The sequence below is a fragment of the Armigeres subalbatus genome, chromosome 3, assembly GCF_024139115.2.
Source record: "Armigeres subalbatus isolate Guangzhou_Male chromosome 3, GZ_Asu_2, whole genome shotgun sequence".
Classification (NCBI taxonomy): Eukaryota; Metazoa; Arthropoda; class Insecta; order Diptera; family Culicidae; genus Armigeres; species Armigeres subalbatus.
This window is the reverse complement of record NC_085141.1, coordinates 10,337,018-10,360,554: the sequence shown is the minus strand read 5'-3', so window position 1 is coordinate 10,360,554 and position 23,537 is coordinate 10,337,018. Positions and strand designations below refer to the sequence as shown.

Sequence of the window (23,537 nt, the reverse complement as noted above, 5' to 3'; positions counted from 1 at the left end):
CAAGTCATTCGGCCGAATATATTATTTGGCCAAATAGGTCATTCAATCATTCAATACTTAATCATCCTTTCTCACTTCTCACTGCAAAAGGGAGAAATAGGGAGTTAAAAATGATGAGTGAAAAGAGAGGCGCCTCCATTATAACTTCGCCCTTCCCTCTTGTCACAGTGAGAAGTGAGAAATGATTAGTGAGAAGTGAGACCGTCTTACTTCTCACCAATCATTTGGCTGAACAAGTGAATCGCAAGCACAGACATCAAAATCGATCAACTTGCGGGTTTGGCTCAAGGCGCTGGCAGCGGTCACAACGGAGTAGCAACAGCATCGATGCTGGTCGTCAGGGTGTTTGCAGCTGATAATTCAACCTCAACGATGGCGCCTGCTACAGTTAAGCGGTAAATAATCGTATGATCGGCCAGCAACAGCACTTAAGTGATATTTTCAAGTTTTTCTAGAGTTTTGGACTAATGGCTGACTGCTGTTGAATTAGTGATTGGATATTTTATATAAGAAAAAAGAAAAGAAAATAGGACAGTAAGGCGCTTTTTATTTAGTGGCAAATCATCGGGTGGTGATTTTGGGTAGAGTGTTTTTAAAGTGAAATTTCTTCGCATGCTGTTAGTGATTGTAAATGAGCATTATTAAAAAAAATCGGTCCTTCTCACGACCACCATTTTACACCATTTTACACAGAAGAAGGATTGTTTTGCCGTGTTTTGGGCTTTTAATGGAAACTATTCGTTCCTTTTCAACATTTCTATACAACAGAATGTTAAGCCAAGAGCAATTTTCTGCAGAGAATTAAAAATCAATTCAGAATGAGCAGATGTCAGACAATAATTATTATTCACTTCACTCGGAGTTGTGTAAATAAACAATTCGTCTGGAAGAGTTGGTTCTCAAAATAGATTGCGTTGTGGAACTATGCGCCAAATGTTGAGTATTTAAGGATGACGGAGGTCCTTCGTAGCTAATAGGGCAAGCACCTGGGTCGAGAGATCAAACTCCACCGAAATGAGAGGATACATCCAACACATTTTTTTTAAATTTATTCTTTCACATGTTGTGCATATGCACATCGAGTTTTCGAACATTATAATTAATGTCCATGTCGGGTGGAAAATACCCGGAATATAGGTAAATAACTTTGAAGGAACATTCTCAAATTTACCTCTCACAATGGTGACTACGTTATCAACATGGGCAACAACTTTAAACCCCCTTTTCCAAACTGTCCAGAAATTCATCCATTATAACAGACCATTACAAGGGGGAGAGAGCCCCTCATTGGGGACACCCCTTGTGTATTTGGGACCTTTTTCAGGGGTAAAGAATTGATCGATAAGGAAGGTCCCAAATACAGACCGAAACGTCGGCACAAGAACATTTTAGTTCGTTTGATACAATAATAAGACTGTTAAGCCAAAAAAACAATACGTATTGAATAAAATCCAGTAGAAACTCCACATTTTTTTTTGTGTCAATGTCAACTAAATTTTTGCTTGTTATTACCATTTTTGACCAAACATTTAAAAATGTCAATTGTCACAACTGTGGCAGTCATAATGACAAAATTCCTTTCTACTGACAAAGGTTTGATACACTTTATTGTTACTCTATCATGGCTATCTTATAGAAATTGTCAGAAGCTTGACGTGTAGCTATACTACATAGCACCAGCATCTTTAAACATTAGAGCTTATATGTTTTTAACAGTTATGTGTCGATGTTCATCAAACTAACCACGTTTGACCACGAATAAATTCCATAAAATACCTAAAGCAATAAAAATACGAAATCAAATGTCAATTTTCATTCCTCGAAATCAAACATTCGAATAAAAGCTTTCTCTACTTCAAACAATACAAGTTTCAATGGAAATCGAGTTGGTAAATGCTATTTCACCGAAAAAGAGAACCAACTTTTATCTCACACCAACCGGTAGCAAAGATCATCAGCGGAAATGGTTTGGAACTGGAAATAGCATTATGGTGAAATATTGCACAGCACCTAACATCCACCCATCTATCATCACCTTGCTAACTTTCGCAACCACCCACCCACGAGTGAACACAACAAGGTAAAAGGGAAGCACACATCACACCCGCAGACAGCAAAGGGAATTGTTCCTAAGGAAGACTGAGCTCAAACTGCTTCCAACCCGATATCGAGTCCCATCAATTTGATCATCATTTTATCTTGTTTCTTTCTCTTTCTCTCTTCCCCCGTTTTCTAGGCACAATCAGACAGTTAGAAAGTACCTGTGTGTTAGATTCCGACTTTGGTTTCATACTAAACTGTGCGTTCAAAAAGTCCGGCCTGTTTCGAGTGCGGAACCTCGGGGGCGTTAAAGCTCACTTCGGGCTAGGTAAAGATCAACTTTTGGTTTATGTGCTCATGCGGAACTGTGTTTTCGTTGGATTTCGGTTTGTTTAAACTTGTTTGGCTTCCCCATTGGAAGTTGCGTAAGCTTTACTATTTCAGTGGAATCAATTAGAGCTGCAGTTCAACAACATCAGCAACCAACAACTCGAGTACTCAGAAATTCATTATTGCGGACCAAATGGTACCCCCACCCCACCATTTGTGCATGCTTCAGGTGTTTTTCAGAATTTCAACTTTGTAATTCTTCATCGCCGATCGACCATGTTAATTTTACACAATGAACTATTTTTTGTATTAAAATGTAAACATTTTCTGTATAAAAAAAAACGATTATATATGCTGAACTGATTTTGTTGAAATTGGATCAGACATAAATTGTTTTCTTATCCTTGAATGAATGTTAAGATATTTTAAAGTAAAATTTGATCCACAGATTGTGTGCTGTTTTTCTGCTTCTAACATTTAAATAACAACTAATTTTGTCATCTATCTAATAAATGAATTTAATTTTCTTATTACATTGTAAAAATCAAACATTTGAAATTAATCTCGTTAACATAATCATTACTTTATCTCATTCACTCTTATTTTGAATTGAAAAATATGTAAATCTGTTATTTTATTGCTCTATTCACTAATCATTGACAAAGTATGCGTTTAATTACAAGATTAGAATCTGTAAGTTATTTCCAAAAAAAATATAATTAAACAAAATTTACAAGTAGCAACTTATATCTAATGTTATTTGTCTTTGTTGTACATTTTCTTTTTCTTATAAAAAATAGCACTAGATATTAGCTCATTTATTTATTTTTTAAATTTGTTTATCACCAAAAAAATAATAAATGTTGTTTTTTATATTCAATTAAATATTTTTCGAATGTACTTGGAAACTCCCCTAAGTGTAACTGCTTTTCTTTGGAGTCCTACTACGATTTTTCAGAACAAAAAATAGTTTCCCTTGGAAATTCCAGATAAAATCCGTTGAAATACTGAACAATCTCCCAAAGACATTCTAAAAATTTTACAAGAAAACTATCTTTGAAATTACTTCAAATTTTCTTGGTAGTTTTTTTTTAATTTCGTCGAATATTTTTTGAATAATTTTACGTTTAGATACCGAGGAAGTTTTTGTCCCGAAGCAATTTCTAAAAATTATTTATGTCACCCAGTGAAAACCCAAAACCCAAACAAAACCCTTAGAGCTTCTTGTAAACTTCCGAAAAAGGTCCCATAGATAATGCAAAGAATTTCCTTGAAATCTGTGAAGAAACTTCCGTTGAAATTCCATAAAACTTTACTTGGAACTTTGTACAGTTTCCCGTGGATATTCTATCAAATTTTTCGTTGAAGAGTTAACGGTGGAAATTGTGAATAGTTGGAGGAAATTCAGGAGAATTTGTTTACCCTTATTGTTCGTTTGGTTCAAATCAAATTGAAATTAAATTTATCTCCTGATAATATCGGCAAACCAAACAGTATTACAGTATAATAAATCATGATTTATGGGCAGAAAACTATTATCACGAATGTTGTCAAAAACGATGTTGGACCTTGTTAAAAATTAGATCAGTACCAATAAAACAAACCCGAAAACTGACATAGAGGAAAGTTTGGAACAACTAGCAAGCTCACATTTGTTAAAATCGATACTTGAATCACAGATTTTCTATTAATGGTAAAGCTGCCCTAAGGAGGGCTTCATTATTAAATTATGGATTCATTTGATGTTATTGCCTTGTTTTGAATTTTAATTAGCGTCGATCTGTAACGGAAGACAACGAAGAGAAGTCATTTTGACGGAATATATAATCGGAAAGGGGATGATAATAATCAATTTATGACATCAATGTCGTTCAAATACTGATAAAATAATAACGGTTACAAAAATTCATAATCCTTATCATATCTTTCAAATGCTGTGATTAAAACGTACGACCACTGCCAAGATCATAGCACGCTGACGTTGCGGTGTTGAAGTTATTCTTTGTGTGCAAGCATCCTTCCCGGGCAATAACATAAAACATTAAAACTAATCACCCCTACAGGACAGGTTCACCGTTATAAACCAAATTAATCCAAGTGAAGCGATATTCAAGATAAGGGGACACCCTTTTCAACCTTGGAATGAACTTGTGATTAGTGACTGGTGACATTTGTGTCCTGTGATGATATTAAGCTCGTTTGATTATTTCTAAAACAGAGTCTGACCCTTGCTAGGAGCCTATTTCTGCAATGACGAATGAGTCAGTATTTTTGGGCAAAACATACTTTTGAATATAAACAACAAAGACGGATCCATAAAAAACTGGAAAACGATCCATAAATAACATCTGAATGTTCCTTAAAATGCTACCATAAATCCATAAAATAGTTAATGAGATTCCATAAAGAATAATTTTTCGATCCATAACTAAGCTAAAATTTAGCAATTAATTGGGAAATATGTTCCATTAACATGGTCAAGAAAAACAATACAATTCTTGCTATTTTCCCATAAAAATATGACAAATGATCCATAAAAAACCTATATTTTGATCCATAAAACTTCAAATTTGCGCATTTTTTTTATCGTGATGATGATCCATAATTTCAGTAATATGATCCATAATTTTAGTCATATGATCCATAATTCTGGCCAGTTGATCCATAACTTTGTTCAAATGATCCATAGTTTTGGTGATATGATCCATAAATTTTGATAAATGAACCATAGATTTTATAAAATGTGTGGATCAATTAATATAGTTTCATTGGCCTTCTTTCCAAGCATTATGGATCACATTATCAAAATTATGGATCATATGACCAAAATTATGGATCATATGGCTGAAATTATGGATCATCATCAGGATAAAAATTGCGCAAATTTGAAATTTTATGGATCAATATATAGTTTTTATGGATCATTTTTCAAAGTTTTATGGATCATAAAAATATGTTTTATGGAATCTCTCGAACTATTTGATGGATTTATGGTAGCGTTTTATGGAACATTCAGATGTTATTTATGGATCGTTTTTCATTCTTTTATGGATCGTTTTTCCACATTGAACGGTGCAAAGTCAGGGCTGCCGTATTTTTGGCGTACACTGCTTTACATATTTGAAGGGAAACGTGATTTTTGCAGTTAACAACTTGGGTTACTGCTCTTTAATCCTATTTACCCATATCAATCACAATCAAAGACAAATAAATAATTAAGCTCAAATTGTTTTGTTTCTTAATTTTGTGATTTTGCGCGTTGCGTTGTAACGGAGTATTTCGTAGATTGCATACTGACAGCTATATTTAAATTTTCTTTTCCTTATAATTCCATTATCCAGCTTTTTACGCAACGGTGCCATAATGCTTTGAAGCACCCCTTTTGACACATGAGGTGTACAACAACTTTTTTTATAGTAGGATTCAAGGTTGGATCTAAGCAATCTATGATTCGTTGAAACTTTGACAACAATAAGCTGTGTGTTTTTTCTTTCTTCGGTTCCAAACATGCTTCCGAAAAGTGGTTTGAATCTGTTGTTTATTTCTTATTCCTCATAGATATTACTTTACAACTAATTTTCCCTTTTCAGATAGCAAGAAAAATATGCGCGTTGGCATCGGGAGCTCTTATATTTAGAATCCTGATGTGTCCTTCTATATCACCATTTACGTCAGTTGATTTTTATGATTCATTCCGATATACTTCTAGCACCTTCATCAATCTGTTCATTTGACAAATGTGCACAATCGAAAATCTGCATTATTTCAGATTTGAAAAAAAAATGATACCGAGTAAATTGGATGATGGCAAAATAAATACTATATACCTTCATACTTCTATAAAAGTAATGTTCAATATTACTCAAATCAAATACTTAAATATGTCCCTCTATTACGAAAACCGTTGTTGAATCTTACTAGGTCGAAGATAGATTAAAAGATTATTCAGAGTTGACGCTGCATACAGTGAATTGTTAATTCTTTAAGCATCATATAAATGTTTTTCTATACAAATTGAGCAGAGAAAGTGGAATTACCTGAAACAATCATAAAATGAAAATCAACTAACGGTATTGAATATTTTAACAATGAATCCCAGAAGATTGTATAAATGTACTGAATATTACGCTCTTCCAAAAATGGAGTGATGCGCGAGGATCCGCATATTTTCATCAGAATCAACTATGTAGTTCAAATGGGAACGTGCAAAAATACTCTTTACCATTTTCATGTTATATTCTGCACTTCAACAGTTGTATTCATATGTATCAAAAATAACGTTTCTTCTCTTCGGTGTAACAAAATAGTTTTGATGCAGCTATTTTAAAAATTTATCTAAATAAAGTATCGCCGGGGGTGCAATCTAGAATGCTTACGTAATACCTAGAAAGCAAACAGAAATATTAGTTGAGTAAATATATATTAAATAAATAACATCAATACTGAAATTCATGAGGGTAATTCAATATTGTAACTGTATTTGCTTCTTATTTACCCAAGGTGAAAAAATATGACAGTTCTGTGAGTAATATGTAATTCATGGCTACTAAGATTTCAATAAAAACGTACAGTATCCCCCCGCTGATCCGACAAATGTATGGCCGGACTATCGAGGTTTCTCTCGTTAATCCGACTGTCAAATCCATACAAATGTACCAAAACAAAATCACAGCACAAATTTGAAAACTGACAGCATAATGTGTTTAAATGGGTGTTGATACTTTTTAATCCGGAAAATTCCGAATTAGCGAGATCCGGACTAACGAGTCGTCGGACTAGCGAGGTCCGGATAAGCGGGGGGATACTGTACACAGCATATGTCAAATTTGAGTCACCCCTTGTTAATTTATGGCTAGCGTAAAAAGCTGGATACAGACATTTGTAAATTGTTGAAACAGTGGATCATTCTCACTTCCATTTAATAGCAATGGAGATTTGCGAGGAAATCGGTGTACGGTGTAATTCGTAGATTGGACACTAGTGATACTCATGTTTTACTTTTGAGATCCTTATCTAGAATACTATCAGAAATAACAAAAGCATGAGGATTACTACTCCTGGCCACGCCCATCTTCACCGTAACTAGGGAGAGGAAGGAAGTGTTGATGTGGTACTTACTTAACGAGAGGCCACAGACTTAGCGACACCCTCATAAATACCACGGAGTTGGATAATGAGGAAGGTATTCGTTGGGTCAGGATTTGCCTGTAGCTGGCAATGTAACCGTGGTAGATCTTACCCCGTAACACACCACGTAAAGGTGTCTACCCAGCGTTACGGGTCGAGGAAATCGGATAATGCTAAGTACCAAAAAGTGTGTCTCACATTTTTGTTCAAACATCACCTCAATTCGTCGAGCTGAGTCGAATAGTATATAACTCTATGTGTCTCCGAGCCTTCTGTCAAAATGTTAGCTTTAGAGTGATCGATCATATAGTTTAGGTAAATCCCAGTGATTAAAAAAGATGGGTCTCCCGTTACGAACAACGGCGAAGAATCGTTAACCCGGACATGGCGAGATCGATACATTCCATGTATGTTTTATGTTTTGTATTGGATATTTTTGAAAAACAAAACATACCAATTGAAGGTGGTCAGTGGAATGTTGAGAATCATTTCTCCGGTAGCCCACTTCAAACCGATTTGATTGCAACAACTTCTATATGACTCCATTCGATGGTATATGAATCACGAAAACTCGACTATGACAAATCGGGTAGTAGTATGGCTAGAACGTTAATATTTAAGAAAAAAAAGCTTTTTTAAAAAATTGTTTTCGCAAATAGATAAACTCTCAAGATGTAAGTTAGATCAACAGTAAGATTATAAGATTATCGGACCTCTTAATCTGATCATAACTTTATAAAGGGCATGATATAAATGAAGGGATAAGAGGAGTAAAGAACCAGACCAAAGCGATAGTTTGATGTAAGTTTTTCTGAGTTATATAAAAAATCAAATTTAAAATGTATTTCGTTAGTATAAGTGAAGTACACATGTGTATTTTTGGTCCTATGAGGATTTATGTGCTAAACTGTTTCAGTACGCAAATAGTTCGAGCCATCCGATTTTGTTTTATTTTGTGTGATCGAAAAGTGACTGAATGCGCGCTTGATCGGGTTTCTGCTCTGTAGTTTTGCCTTTCGCAAACCCCCTACCACAGGTTGTATTCGACGGGGATTTTTTTTGGTAGGATCAGGCATGTATAACACTTTACGGAGCCATGGTTCTTTGTGATATATACAATCAATATCATTTTATTATACACTACAGTTAATAAGAGAGGGGTACGAGCCAGCGTACTCGTGGTGACTCGAGGTTAGTTTACAATGTTTAAGGATGGACGGCACTTAGGATTTGGGATAAGGAAATTTCAGCTTCTCATCCGGGCATTTGGCGTCAGTGACGATGTGGTGTGTCGTCGTGCTCGAGGAATGGTTCGACCGGGAGCATCTTCCGGATGGCAAGAGCTATGGAGCTCTACGGAACAAAAAGGCAGAGACTAAACAAAAAAAAACTTTGAAGAAAGAAAAAAAACCAATATATTAAGAAAAATATATTAAGCTCTTTTAGTGGAATGTATTAAACCGTCTAAGACGAATTAAGTACTGTCCATTTAATTCCACCAGTTAGTTTTCGTTATCTTTGCAGATACGTATTTCGACCACAACTGTGTGGTCGTCTTCAGTGTCTCGTACTTGACTCGACTTCGACTTCGTCGAGTCAAGTACGAGACACTGAAGACGACCACACAGTTGTGGTCGAAATACGTATCTGCAAAGATAACGAAAATTAACTGGTGGAATTAAATGGACAGTACTTAATTCGTCTTAGACGGTTCAATATATTAAATTTTGATGTCAGAAGCACAAAGAAAACTATAAATGGCCTGTATATAGACAACATCACGATCTACCAAAACACCTCGAACTTCCCTGAAGGGTTGTTTATCTCGGGCCACAAGGTTATCCAATAATTGCTCTCTGGAGGCGTCATTTTCCGAGCAGGACCAAACTACGTGATCGATGTCATCATAACCGGCTCCGCACCTTCATAAGTTGCTATCGACAAGGTTTATTCTGTACAGATGTGCGTTTAGTGAATAGTGATTAGACATAAGTCTTGATATAACGCGAATGAAGCCTCGACTTAAGTCCTCACCTCTGAACCACGCTCGCCCAGAAACTTTTGGAGCTATAGAAAATAACCACCGTCCAAGTTCGTTGTGTGTCCAATTTCTTTGCCAACTTTGAAGAGTACTCTGACGGACTAATGGGAAAAACTCGTTGCTCGAGAATTGTCTATCATAAACTTCACCTTCCTGTGCGCCCACCTTTGCCAGCGAGTCTGCCTTCTCATTGCCGTAGATTGAGCAGTGAGATGGGACCCAAACAAAGGTAATCTTGAATGATCTTTCGACCAAAACACGCATCTGCTCTCTTATGTTTGTAAGAAAGTAAGATGCGTGCTTAACAGGTTTCATCGACCGGAGTGCCTCGATAGAACTAAGACTATCCGAGAAGATGAAATAATGGTCTACGGGCTGATTGGAAATTATCCCCAAAGCGAAGTTAATTGCTGCCAGCTCAGCAACATAAACCGAGCACGGTTCCTGAAGTTTTCGGAAGGTGGTTGAAGTTACATTGAAAACACCGAAGCCAGTGGATCCGTTAATGCGAGAACCATCAGTGAAATATCTGTTGTTGCAATTGACATGTTCATATTTTTCAGAAAAAATGGAGGGAATAGATATGTGTCGAATGTGATGTGGTATTCCTTGAATAGCGTTTTTCATGGACAGATCGTATTCAATTGAGGAACTGTCATTGGTGAAGTGAACTCGAGGTGGATTATAACACGGAAGACAAAGATCTGAAGAAATGTAGTTGAGATAGACTCTAAGGAATCTTGAACGACAAGTTAGTTCAAGCATTTTATCGAAGTTATCTAAGACAAGTGTGTTACTTGTTCCACATTTGATGAGTATTCTACGTGAGAGCTCCCAGCTCGAGATAGAGAGCTATCGAGATGGGGAGGTTATCGAGATGAAGAAAGCCCAAATGTATGTAGATTAAAAGGACCAAGAAAACTATCGACATAAGGAGGAATATCAAGATATAGAACATCGAGATGTAGAGAGTCGACTGTACTAAACTCGTCTAATGACAGGTGAAGATATTCCACTAATAGAGATTAAATAATTTTCTCAATAAAATTGATTATTTTTTGCATGAACAATAAACGCTTTAGAAAAAGGTCATCTATGGAAAAATGCCCATTGACTTATTGACTTTTGACGTAGGACTAACGTCTTTCTCTACTATACTGGGTGTCATTTAGATTGTTGGAAATCGAGAGCGTTACGCTGGAAGGGAAGATTTTGAACGTTACTAGCACCTTTTTCTTTCGATGGATTTTGAAAATTTATATATCAAACCACTCGGATACTCCCCAGCAATTTGTCAATTTGATTGAAACTTAAGATTATATCATATATCGTCTAGGGGGTCGTACACTAGCTACGTAAGCACTTATGGGGGGAGGGGGTTCTGCCATTTTCTTACGCTTCATATGAATAAAAAAATATTTGTGTGGGAAAAATCTTACACGGGGGAGCGAGGGTTGAAAAACCCAGAAAAAATGCTTATGTAATTAGTGTACGGCCCCTAGATGGACAGTAAAGTCAACCTAAAATTTAAGTTCAACATACTAACTGATAGCATAAAATTAACAAAAAAAAAAGAATGGGTAGATTTTCCTCTCTTTCCCATGATTGTTGTCAAAAATAGTGCTAAGTGCATGGACCTATCAGGTATCAGAACGTCGGCTCCAGGGGTTCACCTCAATGTGGGAGATTTGTCTCATCGCCTTTACCGACTTTTTCATCACACACCTGACGGAAAAGGAAGGGAACAAAAAAAAGGAATGTAAATTGGAGGAGAAAGGGAATGTTTAGAAAAAGGGCGTTGAAGAGGGCATGCATCTCAATTTGAGTTCGACATGCGATTACTAACTTCGACCTTAAGTTGGACGCCACGAGAGCTTTAATAGCTGCTTGGTTATCTGAAAAGAAGTATATTACTTCGCCCATAATGCCCATAATGCGGATTGCACTCCACACATGATGGCAAATGTTTCCGCTTGAAAGGCAGTGCAGTGTCTACCCAGTGAGTGGGACTGTTCCAATCTAAGCTCACCCGAGTAGACGCCTGCATCTGTTCTACCTTCGAGGAGCGAGCCGTCAGTGTAACAAACAATGCTAAATGACCAGAGCCGTAGCGTGGACTCCCGGCGCCCTTGGCGAAATCTTTTTTGGGCGCCCCCTTTCGTATTAAGGAAAAATGTGAAATGTTTCACAATCCAATTACATTTTGAATCTCACCTTAAAGTTTTATAAATTTTTATTAATGAGATTTTCTTCACTATGTTGGCTCATCTTGTAGAACAATAAGATTAAAAAGTGTGGTGGATTGAAGATGCTTCATATAACAAGCAATATATTAGGCGGTATGTCCCTGGAAAGTTTTTAAATTTTGTGACCTTTTACACTAATTTGCAAAATATGGTAAGAACTTGGTAGAGTCGTGGTCAATTCTGGATCCTCGTATGAAATCTGTTGGAACATCCAGGCTGAAAGATCATTAAAATTGCTGAAAGTTATTTACTTACCGCTCATAGTGTCCTAACGGCTGTTTCTTGCTCTTAGTGGAAGGAACTGACGTACTTGCAAATACATAGCAGAGAAAAGAGATTTGAAAATCATGACAAATCATATACTAATGTCCAATGGTTGGAACAAGAAAATCCAAATCTGAAGTGGATCGATCGATGATCGAAATCGCTATCGGATTTAGGAACACGAAATGGATGAATATGGATGTTGGGTCAATAACATCCAACTTTGAAGTAGTCGGAATCGACATCGAAGCAGGAGGGCCAGGAGGTGAGGAAATGTGGCTATGAATGCTTTGATAGCATATGCCTTGGAACATGTTGTATGTATTGTGGATAAATTTTGCTAATCTATGAGAGCTTTGATAAATGATAACCAAAGTAATAATTTAATTATATTTATTGAACGACTACTCAGTCTTGCAATTATTACAATGAGTCTTTCTTACCCGACGTTTCGACCCGGGATTCTATCTTTTTCAAGGGAAAATATTTTTGTTGTTTGTCCCTTGAAAAAGACACAATCCCCGTGTTGAAACGTCGGGTAAATAAAAAAAAACTCGTTGTAATAATTGCAAGACTTAAGTAGCCGTTCAATAAATATAATTCAAACGCACAGTCGATCCATAATCAGTAGTCATTTGATCAAGGCACATTATCACTGCTTATCGTAATGCCACCAGGTCAAATGCGTCCATGATGATATATTTTCGGACTAAATGAAGTTTTTCTGAATGAAATGAGAGTTGTCTTAAATCTACACCATCCTTACCTTTACCTCATCCCGATATAAGTCATTAGCGCAAAAGGTCTTTTACAATTTTGGTCAACACCTGTGGCAGTTTGTGCCCGAAAATGGCAACAATCCGATCTACAATTTTCAAATAACTTTTTGAATAAGTACAAGTACTTATACTAGACTTTTTCTTGTTCCCTTGTAGACCGTTTCAAAAGGCTCAGAGAAACCGAAAGGGCAGTCAAAGTTAAGACCAAATCATTCGATTTGTTTATTTGAGATAGAAGAAAGATTAGATTTCTTGAAATTTCTCCGCCATAGACCTTTAGACTTTATGGTCGCTTTGTTATTATTTGGCCATGTAACGAATAAAATTGTTCTGTTTCCCATACCGTGGTTCTTGATTCTGGCGCCCTTGGCGGGGGAGGCCAACCCCGCCAACCCCACGCTACGGCGCTGTACCTGACATACTTCGCTCCAAGTACCCAGATGTCCACTCATCCCGCGAGGCGAACTGTGTTGAAAATGTTCTATACGGAGATGAGATCACTTGGAGCAAGGACAATTTTGTCGTCAAAACAAAATTGATCACGATTTCCTGATGTCGGGGGTAGCGATAGTGCGTCGTACAGTGGGTGAACGGGAAATTAGCCGCTGCCTTTCGGTGGGCTAAACTTTTTACTAGACAGGTTATCAGAGCTGACTCTAGGGCAGACTGCCCTATTCTATGGCTTCTGGGTGACCAGATAATGTCCGGAAGTTCAGTATTCGGTGAAGGACTAATCTTCGAGGTATACACCAGAACTAGCTTGAGCGATTCGGGTTCCGTAGCAACCGCTGGGTCAGTTGGGGGGGCGGAGTGTTTGGGTTCAACTACCAGGCTCGTAAATTGAGCACTATCGGGTCCTGATTGCACACGCGGAGATCGGATTGAGGTTAGTTTTAGGTACAGGCTATGGGATTTGGGGCTTGTCTCTCCAGATACTCGAGAAACCTGATAATAGCATATTTGATTCGTTAATAATAGTAAGTACCACGAATTAACGATCACTTTAGACTTTGGTACTCTTAGGGACCTAATAGGTCAAATTAGACTTTACAATACGAATTTCACCAGGCTATAACTTCTGTACTCTTCGGTGTTCTCGGTAGGAAAGAGATCAGATCCTCTCTAGTCTCTGTTTACCCTATAGCATACCCTTCTTGCCCTGTAGTTTTTACCATCCCTTTTTGGCAATAATTGCTCAACTCGCGACAACTTTTCGGCTGATACCCATGCAGCAGTTTTATATGTGTTCTGTGTTCGAAAGTGTTTTACAAATTTTGTTTTTATTTCATTTTAGCTCTTCGTTTTTAAATATTTTATTTTGTTTTATTTACTCGTGTGCATGCTAATATTTTAAATCTTAGGCTTTAGATTACATACATATATCTTTTACATTGCTATACATAATAATAAAGTTTCAAAATATAGTTAATGTTGCTTTTTAATCGGCAGTCTACTTACGGTAACAGTCGTTTTGTGATATCCGTGAAATCGGTTTTGAGCAAAGCTGTCATTGTTATACTTTTTCCCAATTTATCAATATGGAATTCAAATTTCACGATTTTTAAAGGCCATAGCAATGCAAATATCTCTGGTGTAGGGGAGCATGGTCTATAATACACCCATGGGGGAAATTAGCCTATCGAAATCGTTCACACAAGGGGAACTATTCCGCATTTCATATCGCTGAACATATATTAATCTCATCGCGAAACAAAGAAATACCTACAGCACCAATTTCGTTGCTTCTTTTTCCTAACATGCGAGCTCACTGCAGAACAAATCACAAAAATATGACACAAATCAAATTCCTTTTCATTGATTGGTTTCATAAGATGAACATAGGTGCTATGAGATGAAGTTCAGGGCGGTAATCCTACATTTCGAAGCAAATGTTTGCGTTACATCTTACATTGCCTATTCAGTACCGAATTATGAAATCGATAAATCTGCTCTCACTGTACTTCTGTCCATTCATTAACATTTTTTTTAAATTCCATGAGAAATTCTTCCGAAATTCATAGGAAGGTTCTCCTGATTTTTTTGGGATAAATTAAAAAATCTCTTGGATTTGCAGAATAATTTTCCTTGGAAATTAGAAGAATTGCTCTTTGTTAAATCAGGAGAATTTTTTTAATTGATATTGGTAATATGGGAAATTCCATTGAAATTTCCCAAAATTCTATCTCAGGTAAGTTTCCTGTCTAAGAGAAAAATTTCCTTTGGAAATCCAATGAATCTTCCGTTCTGAGAAGTTCAGAGAATCATCCTGTGAAAATTCATACAAATTTTCTTCAAGTTCTCTATCAGTTTATTTACTATTAATGTAAATATTTTTTGGGCTGCTCAAGTATACTTATAGAACATTTTTGGGATGATTTCGTAGATTTTATCAATGAAATTTAGAATTTAGAACCCTGCGTAGAAGTATAGAACAACCTTTTGGTAAATTAGGGAAGAATTTCCCGAATGTTTATCCAACTCTATCTATCCTTTGCGTGGTATGTTACGGTGTAAGATCTACCATGGTCACATTTATGTACATTGTCAACTACAGGCAAATCTTGACCCAACGAATACTTCGCCTCGGTGTTGCTGGGTTGTGAACTGGGCTTGAACCATGGACAAAGGAGTCGGGAGGCCGGTATGAAGACCACACGCCCATCGATGCTTGAATACTCGGGAAGGTAACTGTGTATAAGAAGCACTGTTGGTGGAATAAATCAGTCGAAGTTTCATAAGGCTCCAGTTATGAATTTCGATAGTCCAGCTCGCTGAGTGATCATGAAAATAAAGCATCACTTTTGTCGGCTCTTTTTGCAAACATGTGAGCTTAGCGAAGAATAGAAATCACAAAAATTATTTACCAAATCAAATGGAATTAGGGGAACTGTACCGATCTCCATCTCACTGAATATATATTAATCACAGCGCGAAACAAAGAAAAACGTCGTCACTTCTTTTTGATAGCATGTGTGCTCACTGCTGAAAAAATCACAAAAATCAGAAATAAATCAAAAAGGGTAAATGATCAAATAGTGGAGGAACTATGCATGTTCCAACATTTCCTAGAATTAAACGACATTTCATTTCGCTTACCTTGGGTATATTCGAAAGCGTTCTTCATTCATTTTATGGGAAAAATGCTTCCGTCTTATGTATTCCATGTATTCCGTCCTAAAATATCAACTCCAATTATTGGTACAGTGTTTCAATAGTGGCGTTTTTTTTTTATTTCGTGTTCCTAAAGTTGCAAATCCGATTCTTTTCTTACGGGACTCGCAACTATAAGAACATTATCGCAAGTATTGGTGCACAGGCGAAAGTTGATGTTAATCATTGCTGTTTTCATTTGCTACGTATATTGACATATCGTTTTATCATCAGACGCAATGGGTTGCTGCGTTTGATTCGTAGATTTAACGCACACTGTACTACCGCAACTATAGGAACACCCACGACTATCGGATCGTTTGTCCTACCTTTTCATTGCTTTGTTTTTGATGGAATGAATATCGGTGCCATGGGATGAAATCCAATTCAATTTGATGGTCGATGTGTTTTATGAAATTTGAGCAGACGCATGCCCAGTTTCATTGTAAATGATGTTATGGCCCCCGCCTTCCCTATTTAGACTCATGAATCCAACCCTGGCTGTACTTTCAGAAAGACAATTTCAAGTTCAAATAGCATTGCTTGAGATCCTAATGTGTTTCCATGAGGTTTGAGCTGCCGCATGCTTAGTTCAATTTTAATTGGTGTATTTGACCCCTGAATCCGGCCCTGGTAAAATAATCAATGTCAATTGAAAATATGTTTTTAACTCCTGATTTGTAAAGCTAGCCCATTATCGCATGCATATTTCATTGTAATTGATGAAATGGTAGAGTATGGGCTTCAAGCCCATGCTCTACCATTGTGGCCTCTGAATGCGGCACTGAATGCAGTCAATCCTGCCCAACTCAAATGGTAAAACCATTAAAATTGACTAGAAATCTTTACAAATGTATTTTTGAGATGGTTGTGTGGTTGATTTGATAAATTTCGGGCGTGAACACGTCCAGAACATTGAGGTGAGTTTGTATTACAGGAAAAAATACCCCCACGCACATTTTTAGCAATAACTCGGATTTGAACAGGAATTTCGGTTTGAAAATATAATAATCAGGGCGTATATATTGCTATTCCAGCCCAAAAGAAACCGCGATGAATTTCGACGGACAGGTGCGATGCGAGCTATTTGAATAAAAAAAAAATCCGTTCGTCCTGGGTCTTTGAGGGTTGAACAATATACTAATCAAGAGACACAAGAGACGAAGCAGCCACGAGATTGAAGCCCCTGAAATTAAGATTAATGAATTGAATAACTATAATCTGTTTCGTTAAAAAAAAACATATTTTCTTATGTCACCCTGGTATATACAATAAGCGGTCCTCGCAGTTTGTGACACATTTCGATAAATCTCCTGAGGTGAACCACCAGCAATTGCTGTTTCTAACAGCGCTCTGACAGGCGCTTCGTGTATTCGCGTACCGACAAGCTATTATTATTACCAATCTTCGAGTGGAATATATGACAGGAGACAGGACGGGGCAGACCAACAGACCAACAGCCAAGTCAACGCGGTCATGCTCACACTTGATTAGGTGCATTATTGCCGCGGATTAGTGCCACACTATCGGAGTATCAGCAGGCCTACATTGCTATGGTAAAAGAGCTAGTTTCTGCCATCAAAGGTACTTCGAAAGTTTTGTAAGAGTGCCCATATCTAAGATTAATGGAGACTTTTTAAAATATGATCAGAAACGAATTTGAAAATTTGTACGAGACGAGCCAGCCTCGGGCTGAAAGTCTCGATAATAAAGACAAAAAAAAATTGAAAATTGATGCAATTTAAATTGCCACAACATTGAAGACAGAGAACATACCTTATTGTAAAGCCAATTGGTTGGAATACCGATGCATTGTGATGGTTAACTACACACTGCCGGCACGGTGCTGTGTCCATAATTCCACATATGATGTATGGTAATTGGAAAGCGCTGGCGCTGGCCTCACGCTTTCACGGCGATAGTGCAATGTTGTCGGCATTATGTGTACGACCAGTGTAGGTACTACAGATTACAAAGTACACAAACTTCTTGTTCGAGAGGGAGACAATTGCCATCACCGTGACAAGTGTCCCAGATTATGACCCGAGCTAGGAAGGTTCCACAAAGGAAATTAGCTTTCAGAGAATGGATTTCCACCTCATTGATTCTGTCAATGGTGATTGAATTAGAGTGCTAGTTAAACATTAGGATCCCTGCTAGTTAATGGATGGAACGTAGAAAGATTTACGGATTGAATTTGAACCAGCAACACATAGATAAATTCGACCAGAATACTGACAATAGCATTTAGATGGATCGATCACTTAAAATTATTTGCATCTATGACCTGTAGCGATAAATGTTAGCTATTGTCCTGATTTAGGCACCATTGATTAAGTATAGAATAATTGTTCAAAAAAGCAAGTCATAATTAACAATGCATGTGATATTTTGTCAAATATTATAGATTTTCAGTATTTTCTTCATATTTTGCTATTTCTAAAATTACATTGAATAATACCATAATTGAAACGGATTTTACGACCGTGATTGTAATGAATGATTTGTGCATCGGCTTTATCGGTCAGTTCTACTCACAATCTATCTCTTTATACTCCGGAAAATTTCCCGAGAAAATTCCTAAAAATGCAAAAAAAAAAGAAATTCGACTAAATTACAAACAACTTCTTGTAAAAATTCTAGAGAAACTCCTATGGATCTTCCAAATATTTTCCTGTGGAGTTTCCGAAGAAATTTCCGTGGAAATTCCGAGGGACTTTCCGTTTAAATTCAAAAAATTATCGTTGAAATCAAAGTTCTGAATTAGAAAGGACTGTTTAGCGGAAAGACATTTTTCCGAAAGCCATTTGACTAAAGGTGATAAAGCCGAAAGTTGTTTGCCAGATAATGTAAGATGACCGAAAAACATAAAACCGAAGTCCATCTGGCTGAAAGTTAGCAGAAAATGTCATTTGGCTGAAAATTTCGATATTTTGATAAGAAAATTATGTTGAGCTTTTTAGTGGAATGTCTTCACTTGTCATAAGACGAGTTTATACAATCCCATTGAATTCCACCACTTAATTGTATCTTGACAGATCAATATTTTACCGAAATAGTCGTTTTATAGAATGGGCCATTTGGTCGAATATGACATTTGGCACATACAATCGAAAGTGTTTTTCGGCTGAACGGGTCATTTTGTCGAAAAAGTCGTTTGATCGAATTTGCCATTTGGCCGAAAACGTAATTTGGCCCAATAATTCGACATTTCTGGCAACATAACCCATTCAGCAAATGACATTTTCGGACAAGGTCGACCGAACGACATTTTCGGCCGTATGTTGTCTTACTATTTTCTCTCCACCAATTTTTTTTTTTTTTAATAATTTCACAAAGTATAACCGTTTCTTGGTGGCAAATATTCATCTTATTACTTCTTGCTCAATTTACAGATTAGAATTAATGAAGCGGCATCAGCATCAGACTTTTACATTGCTTGTGGTACCCCTGAGTATTTTTGCTGGTAATTCAGATTCTTGACGACATTGTGATTCTGGTGATTGTAAACGCAATTTGAAACTCACAGGGAAGCTGGTTATATTCGCTTTTTATTTATCTTCTTCTATATATGAATAAAAGAAACGGTAAAACTGTTCGTTACTCGAAGAATCAGATTCACTTTTAAACTTATCATTGGATGATCTGCGAAAAATAGTAGAATTTTGAAGAATTCGAGTTTAGTTTAGTTTCGGAGATAATTTTTTCTGGAACTGTAACTCTCAGAACGTTTTATTTTGGATTCATATTTCCTACCTCTTTAAGAAATTTTACGTGGCGATGCTTTTTTTTAAACCAAGATCCTTGGGTTTAAAATGTGGAATGTGAAAGTGTGATAATGTGGAATGCATCCTGTGTAGGGTAGTTCAAAATCAAAAAATGATTAAGAAAATTGTGACAAGTGACAAGTGAAGACATTCCTCTAAAAAGTTTAAAATAATTTTCTTAACAGAAAATTGTTTTTTGTTAAATATCTTGGCTGTACATGTGCACAGCACATGTTTCGAAATGGACAAATTGATATGAAATTTGCGAAAAAGAATCCACGTGTTTTGGAGGGACTCGAACCCTCAACCTCCTACTCTCTAGATAGGCGTGATAACCCCTACACAACAAGACCACTTAAAGGTCACGTTTGTGGAAAAGCCATCAGAATCCGAGTACCAACCTCCACCGCGGTTAGTTCTTTTTTGCAAATTGAATATCTTTCGGATGCTTGATTTGTCCAATCTCACATGTGCTTTACTGTTGTATATCCACAGTCAGCATATCGTAAGGTACACCAGGGCAAGTTGAAATGGGACTTAAGTTAAAATGGAAGCTGTAATTTAGACCGGAAATGACCGAAAGCTCTGATTTTTTTATCAATAAACTACTCCCATGCAGTGATGGGAAATGTCAAAAAAATGTCATGGCATTGCTATTACTAATTTCGTAATAACTTTTTCCAAAAGTCATTTACAGTTCGGATTTTTTTAATAACATGTAGTACTTAAAGGGTCCTAGAACTTTGTCGAACAGATCATTGTTTTAAATACAAAGTGTGAGCCATGAGAGCGAGATTAGAAAAATGTCACGGAATGTCATGACATTAATGTCATCTGACACTAATTCGGCTCTCACACCGCCAATATCATATTTAGAGAAATTACCTATTAGAAAAAGTTTTCGGGTCATTTGAGGGCTACATGTTTATGTGAAAAACATAATTGTAAATGACTTGTGAGAAAAGGTATTAGCAAGTTAGTCCCATGACATCGATATGACATTTCCCGTCACTGCTCCCATGAACGCACCTTCTGACTATCATTCCCGGAAGATTGCAGCTACTGAAAGCACTCTCTGCCATGATTTACTTTTCGTTCGTTGCAAAATCGAAACACACTTTTTGGCGTGCCAATGAGCAGAGCTGCCATTTCCTCACACACTGTGCACATTGAGGAGATTTTAATACACACCACAGAGAGTGACGCTTCTTCTTCTTCTTCAGGCAACCTTTATTCGCCAAGAGGCGGAAGGGGACAAGATTCATTGATGCCTCTAACAACTCTTTCCACTGAATAAACGATTTCTTATCGATCTCTTCCTCGCCATCCGGAGGCTTACAATCCGGCACATTGAGAGTAGCGAACGATAAATTATTCATAGACATCGTCAACGTGGAATTATTTCCTCCATTTCTGTAACAAAGTAGTACATATACACAAAAATTTACTTCAATTTACAGCCTCTACATGTAACTTTTATTGAAGGAACACTAGACATTAATAGTCCAAAACTAGAAAACAGCTTATATTTGATTTTTTAATCAATTTTCATTTTTATTTCAAACAAGTCATTTATTTATTATTTATTATTTATTCAGACTAAGGCCGAAGTGGCCTGTGCGGTATATAAGAGTCTTCTCCATTCGGCTCGGTCCATGGCTACACGCCGCCAACCACGCAGCCTACGGAGGGTCCGCAAGTCATCTTCCACCTGATCGATCCACCTTGCCCGCTGCGCACCTCGCCTTCTTTTGCCCGTCGGATCGTTGTCGAGAACCATTTTCACCGGGTTACTGTCCGACATTCTGGCTACGTGCCCGGCCCATCGCAGTCGTCCGATTTTCGCGGTGTGAACGATGGATGGTTCTCCCAACAGCTGATGCAATTCGTGGTTCATTCGCCTCCTCCACGTACCGTCCGCCATCCGCACCCCACCATAGATGGTACGCAGCACTTTCCTTTCGAAAACTCCAAGTGCGCGTTGGTCCTCCACGAGCATCGTCCAGGTCTCGTGTCCGTAGAGGACTACCGGTCTAATTAGCGTTTTGTAGATTGTCAGTTTGGTACGGCGGCGAACTCTATTCGATCGGAGCGTCTTGCGGAGTCCAAAGTACGTACGATTTCCAGCCACTATGCGTCTCCGAATTTCTCTGCTGGTGTCATTTTCGGCAGTCACCAGTGAGCCCAACTACACAAATTCTTCTACCACCTCGATTTCGTCACCACCGATGCAAACTCGCGGTGGGTGGCTCACATTGTCTTCTCTTGAACCTCTCCCTATCATGTACTTCGTCTTCGATGTGTTGATTACTAGTACGATCCGCTTAGCTTTCCTCTTCAGTCTGGTGTAGGCTTCCTCCATCTTCTCAAAGTTACGTGCCATAATATCTATGTCGTCGGCGAAGCCAAATAGCTGGACGGACATATTGTAAAATTGTACCACTCGTGTCAATTCCTGCTCTTCGTATTACTCCTTCCAAAGCGATGTTGAATAGCAGACACGAAAGACCATCACCTTGCCAAACCCTCTGCGCGTTTCGAAGGGACTCGAGAATGCCCTTGAAACTCGAACTACGCACATCACCCGATCCATCGTCGTTTCGATCAACCGTGTCAGTTTATCCGGAAATCCGTTTTCGTGCATTAGCTGCCATAGCTAGTCCCGATCGATTGTATCATATTCGGCTTTGAAGTCTTTGAATAGATGACGTGTAGCAACGTTGTATTCGCGGCATTTCTGCAGTACCTGGCGAATGGCGAACACCTGGTCCGTGGTGGAGCGTTCGCCCATAAAACCCGCCTGGTACTGCCCCACGAACTCCCTTGCAATTGGTGCTAGTTGACGCATACAATTTGGGAGAGTACCTTGTAGGCGGCGTTCAGCAATGTGATTGCGCGGTAGTTGCTACAATTCAGCTTATCGCCCTTTTTGTAGATGGGACACACGACACCAGCCAGTGCCTCACCACCGTGTTTAAATAGCTCTCCTGGTAGTTGGTAAACCCCAGGGGCTTTGTAGTTCTTTAGCCGGCCAATCTCCTCCTGGATTTCCTGGAGATCCGGAGCTGGTAAAATTATGTCCTGCGCGCGTTCTCCCAGGTCCATCACCATACCGCCATCTTCGTCTGCCACATCGCCATTCAGGTGTTCTTCGTAGTGCTGCCGCCACCTTTGGATCACCTCACGCTCGTTTGTAAGAAGGTTCCCGTGTTTGTGTCCTTACACAGTTCGGGCTGTGGCACGTGGCCCTTAAGTGAACGGTTCAACTTCTAATAGAACTTTCGTGCGTTATTAGCGCGGTACAGTTCCTCCGTCTCTTCACGGTCTCGATCATCCTGTTGGAGCTTTTCCCCCAGAAAAATCGAGTTTTGTCTGTTCCGCGCCCGTTTATATCGTGCCTCGTTCGCCCTCGTGCGGTGTTGCAGCAATTTCGCCCATGCTGCATTCTTCTCTTCCACTGACTGCTCACATTCGCCGTCATAACTGACCAAACATTGATAACTGATACTTATTTAGACAAAAACATCATCGAAAGTCGACTACTTCTAAATGCGCGGCAGGCGATCATTGTCCTATTCTGCTGCAGTTTGGGACAAACGCTTATTGCGAGTTGAGTTTGTCCCAACATTTACAAGTGAGGACAATGTTGTTGTCATTGGCAATGTTGTTGTTTTACATTCCCTGCCTTCAGTAGACATGTTTTGTGTGCGTTATGTTTCAGAGTGGATTAAAAATGAATTCCCTCTCCTCATAACATTTTTTCAAAGAATGCTTAAGAGTGTAATGCATGCCA

General features: G+C 38.0%; 1 protein-coding gene across 4 annotated transcripts in view; it reads left to right on the top strand.

Moving 5' to 3' along the window:
- LOC134219475 (uncharacterized) overlaps window positions 1–23,537 on the top strand; it is a 407,421-nt gene that overhangs the window by 281,658 nt on the left and 102,226 nt on the right. For 3 of the 4 annotated variants that reach the window (XM_062698212.1, XM_062698209.1, XM_062698210.1), the window contains exon 3: window positions 2,237–2,368. The exons of the other annotated variant lie outside the window; for it this stretch is intronic. In XM_062698212.1, coding sequence (XP_062554196.1) covers window positions 2,237–2,368 — 132 coding nt within the window. The remainder of the gene's footprint in view (window positions 1–2,236; window positions 2,369–23,537) is intronic. 4 annotated transcript variants of the gene reach the window in all.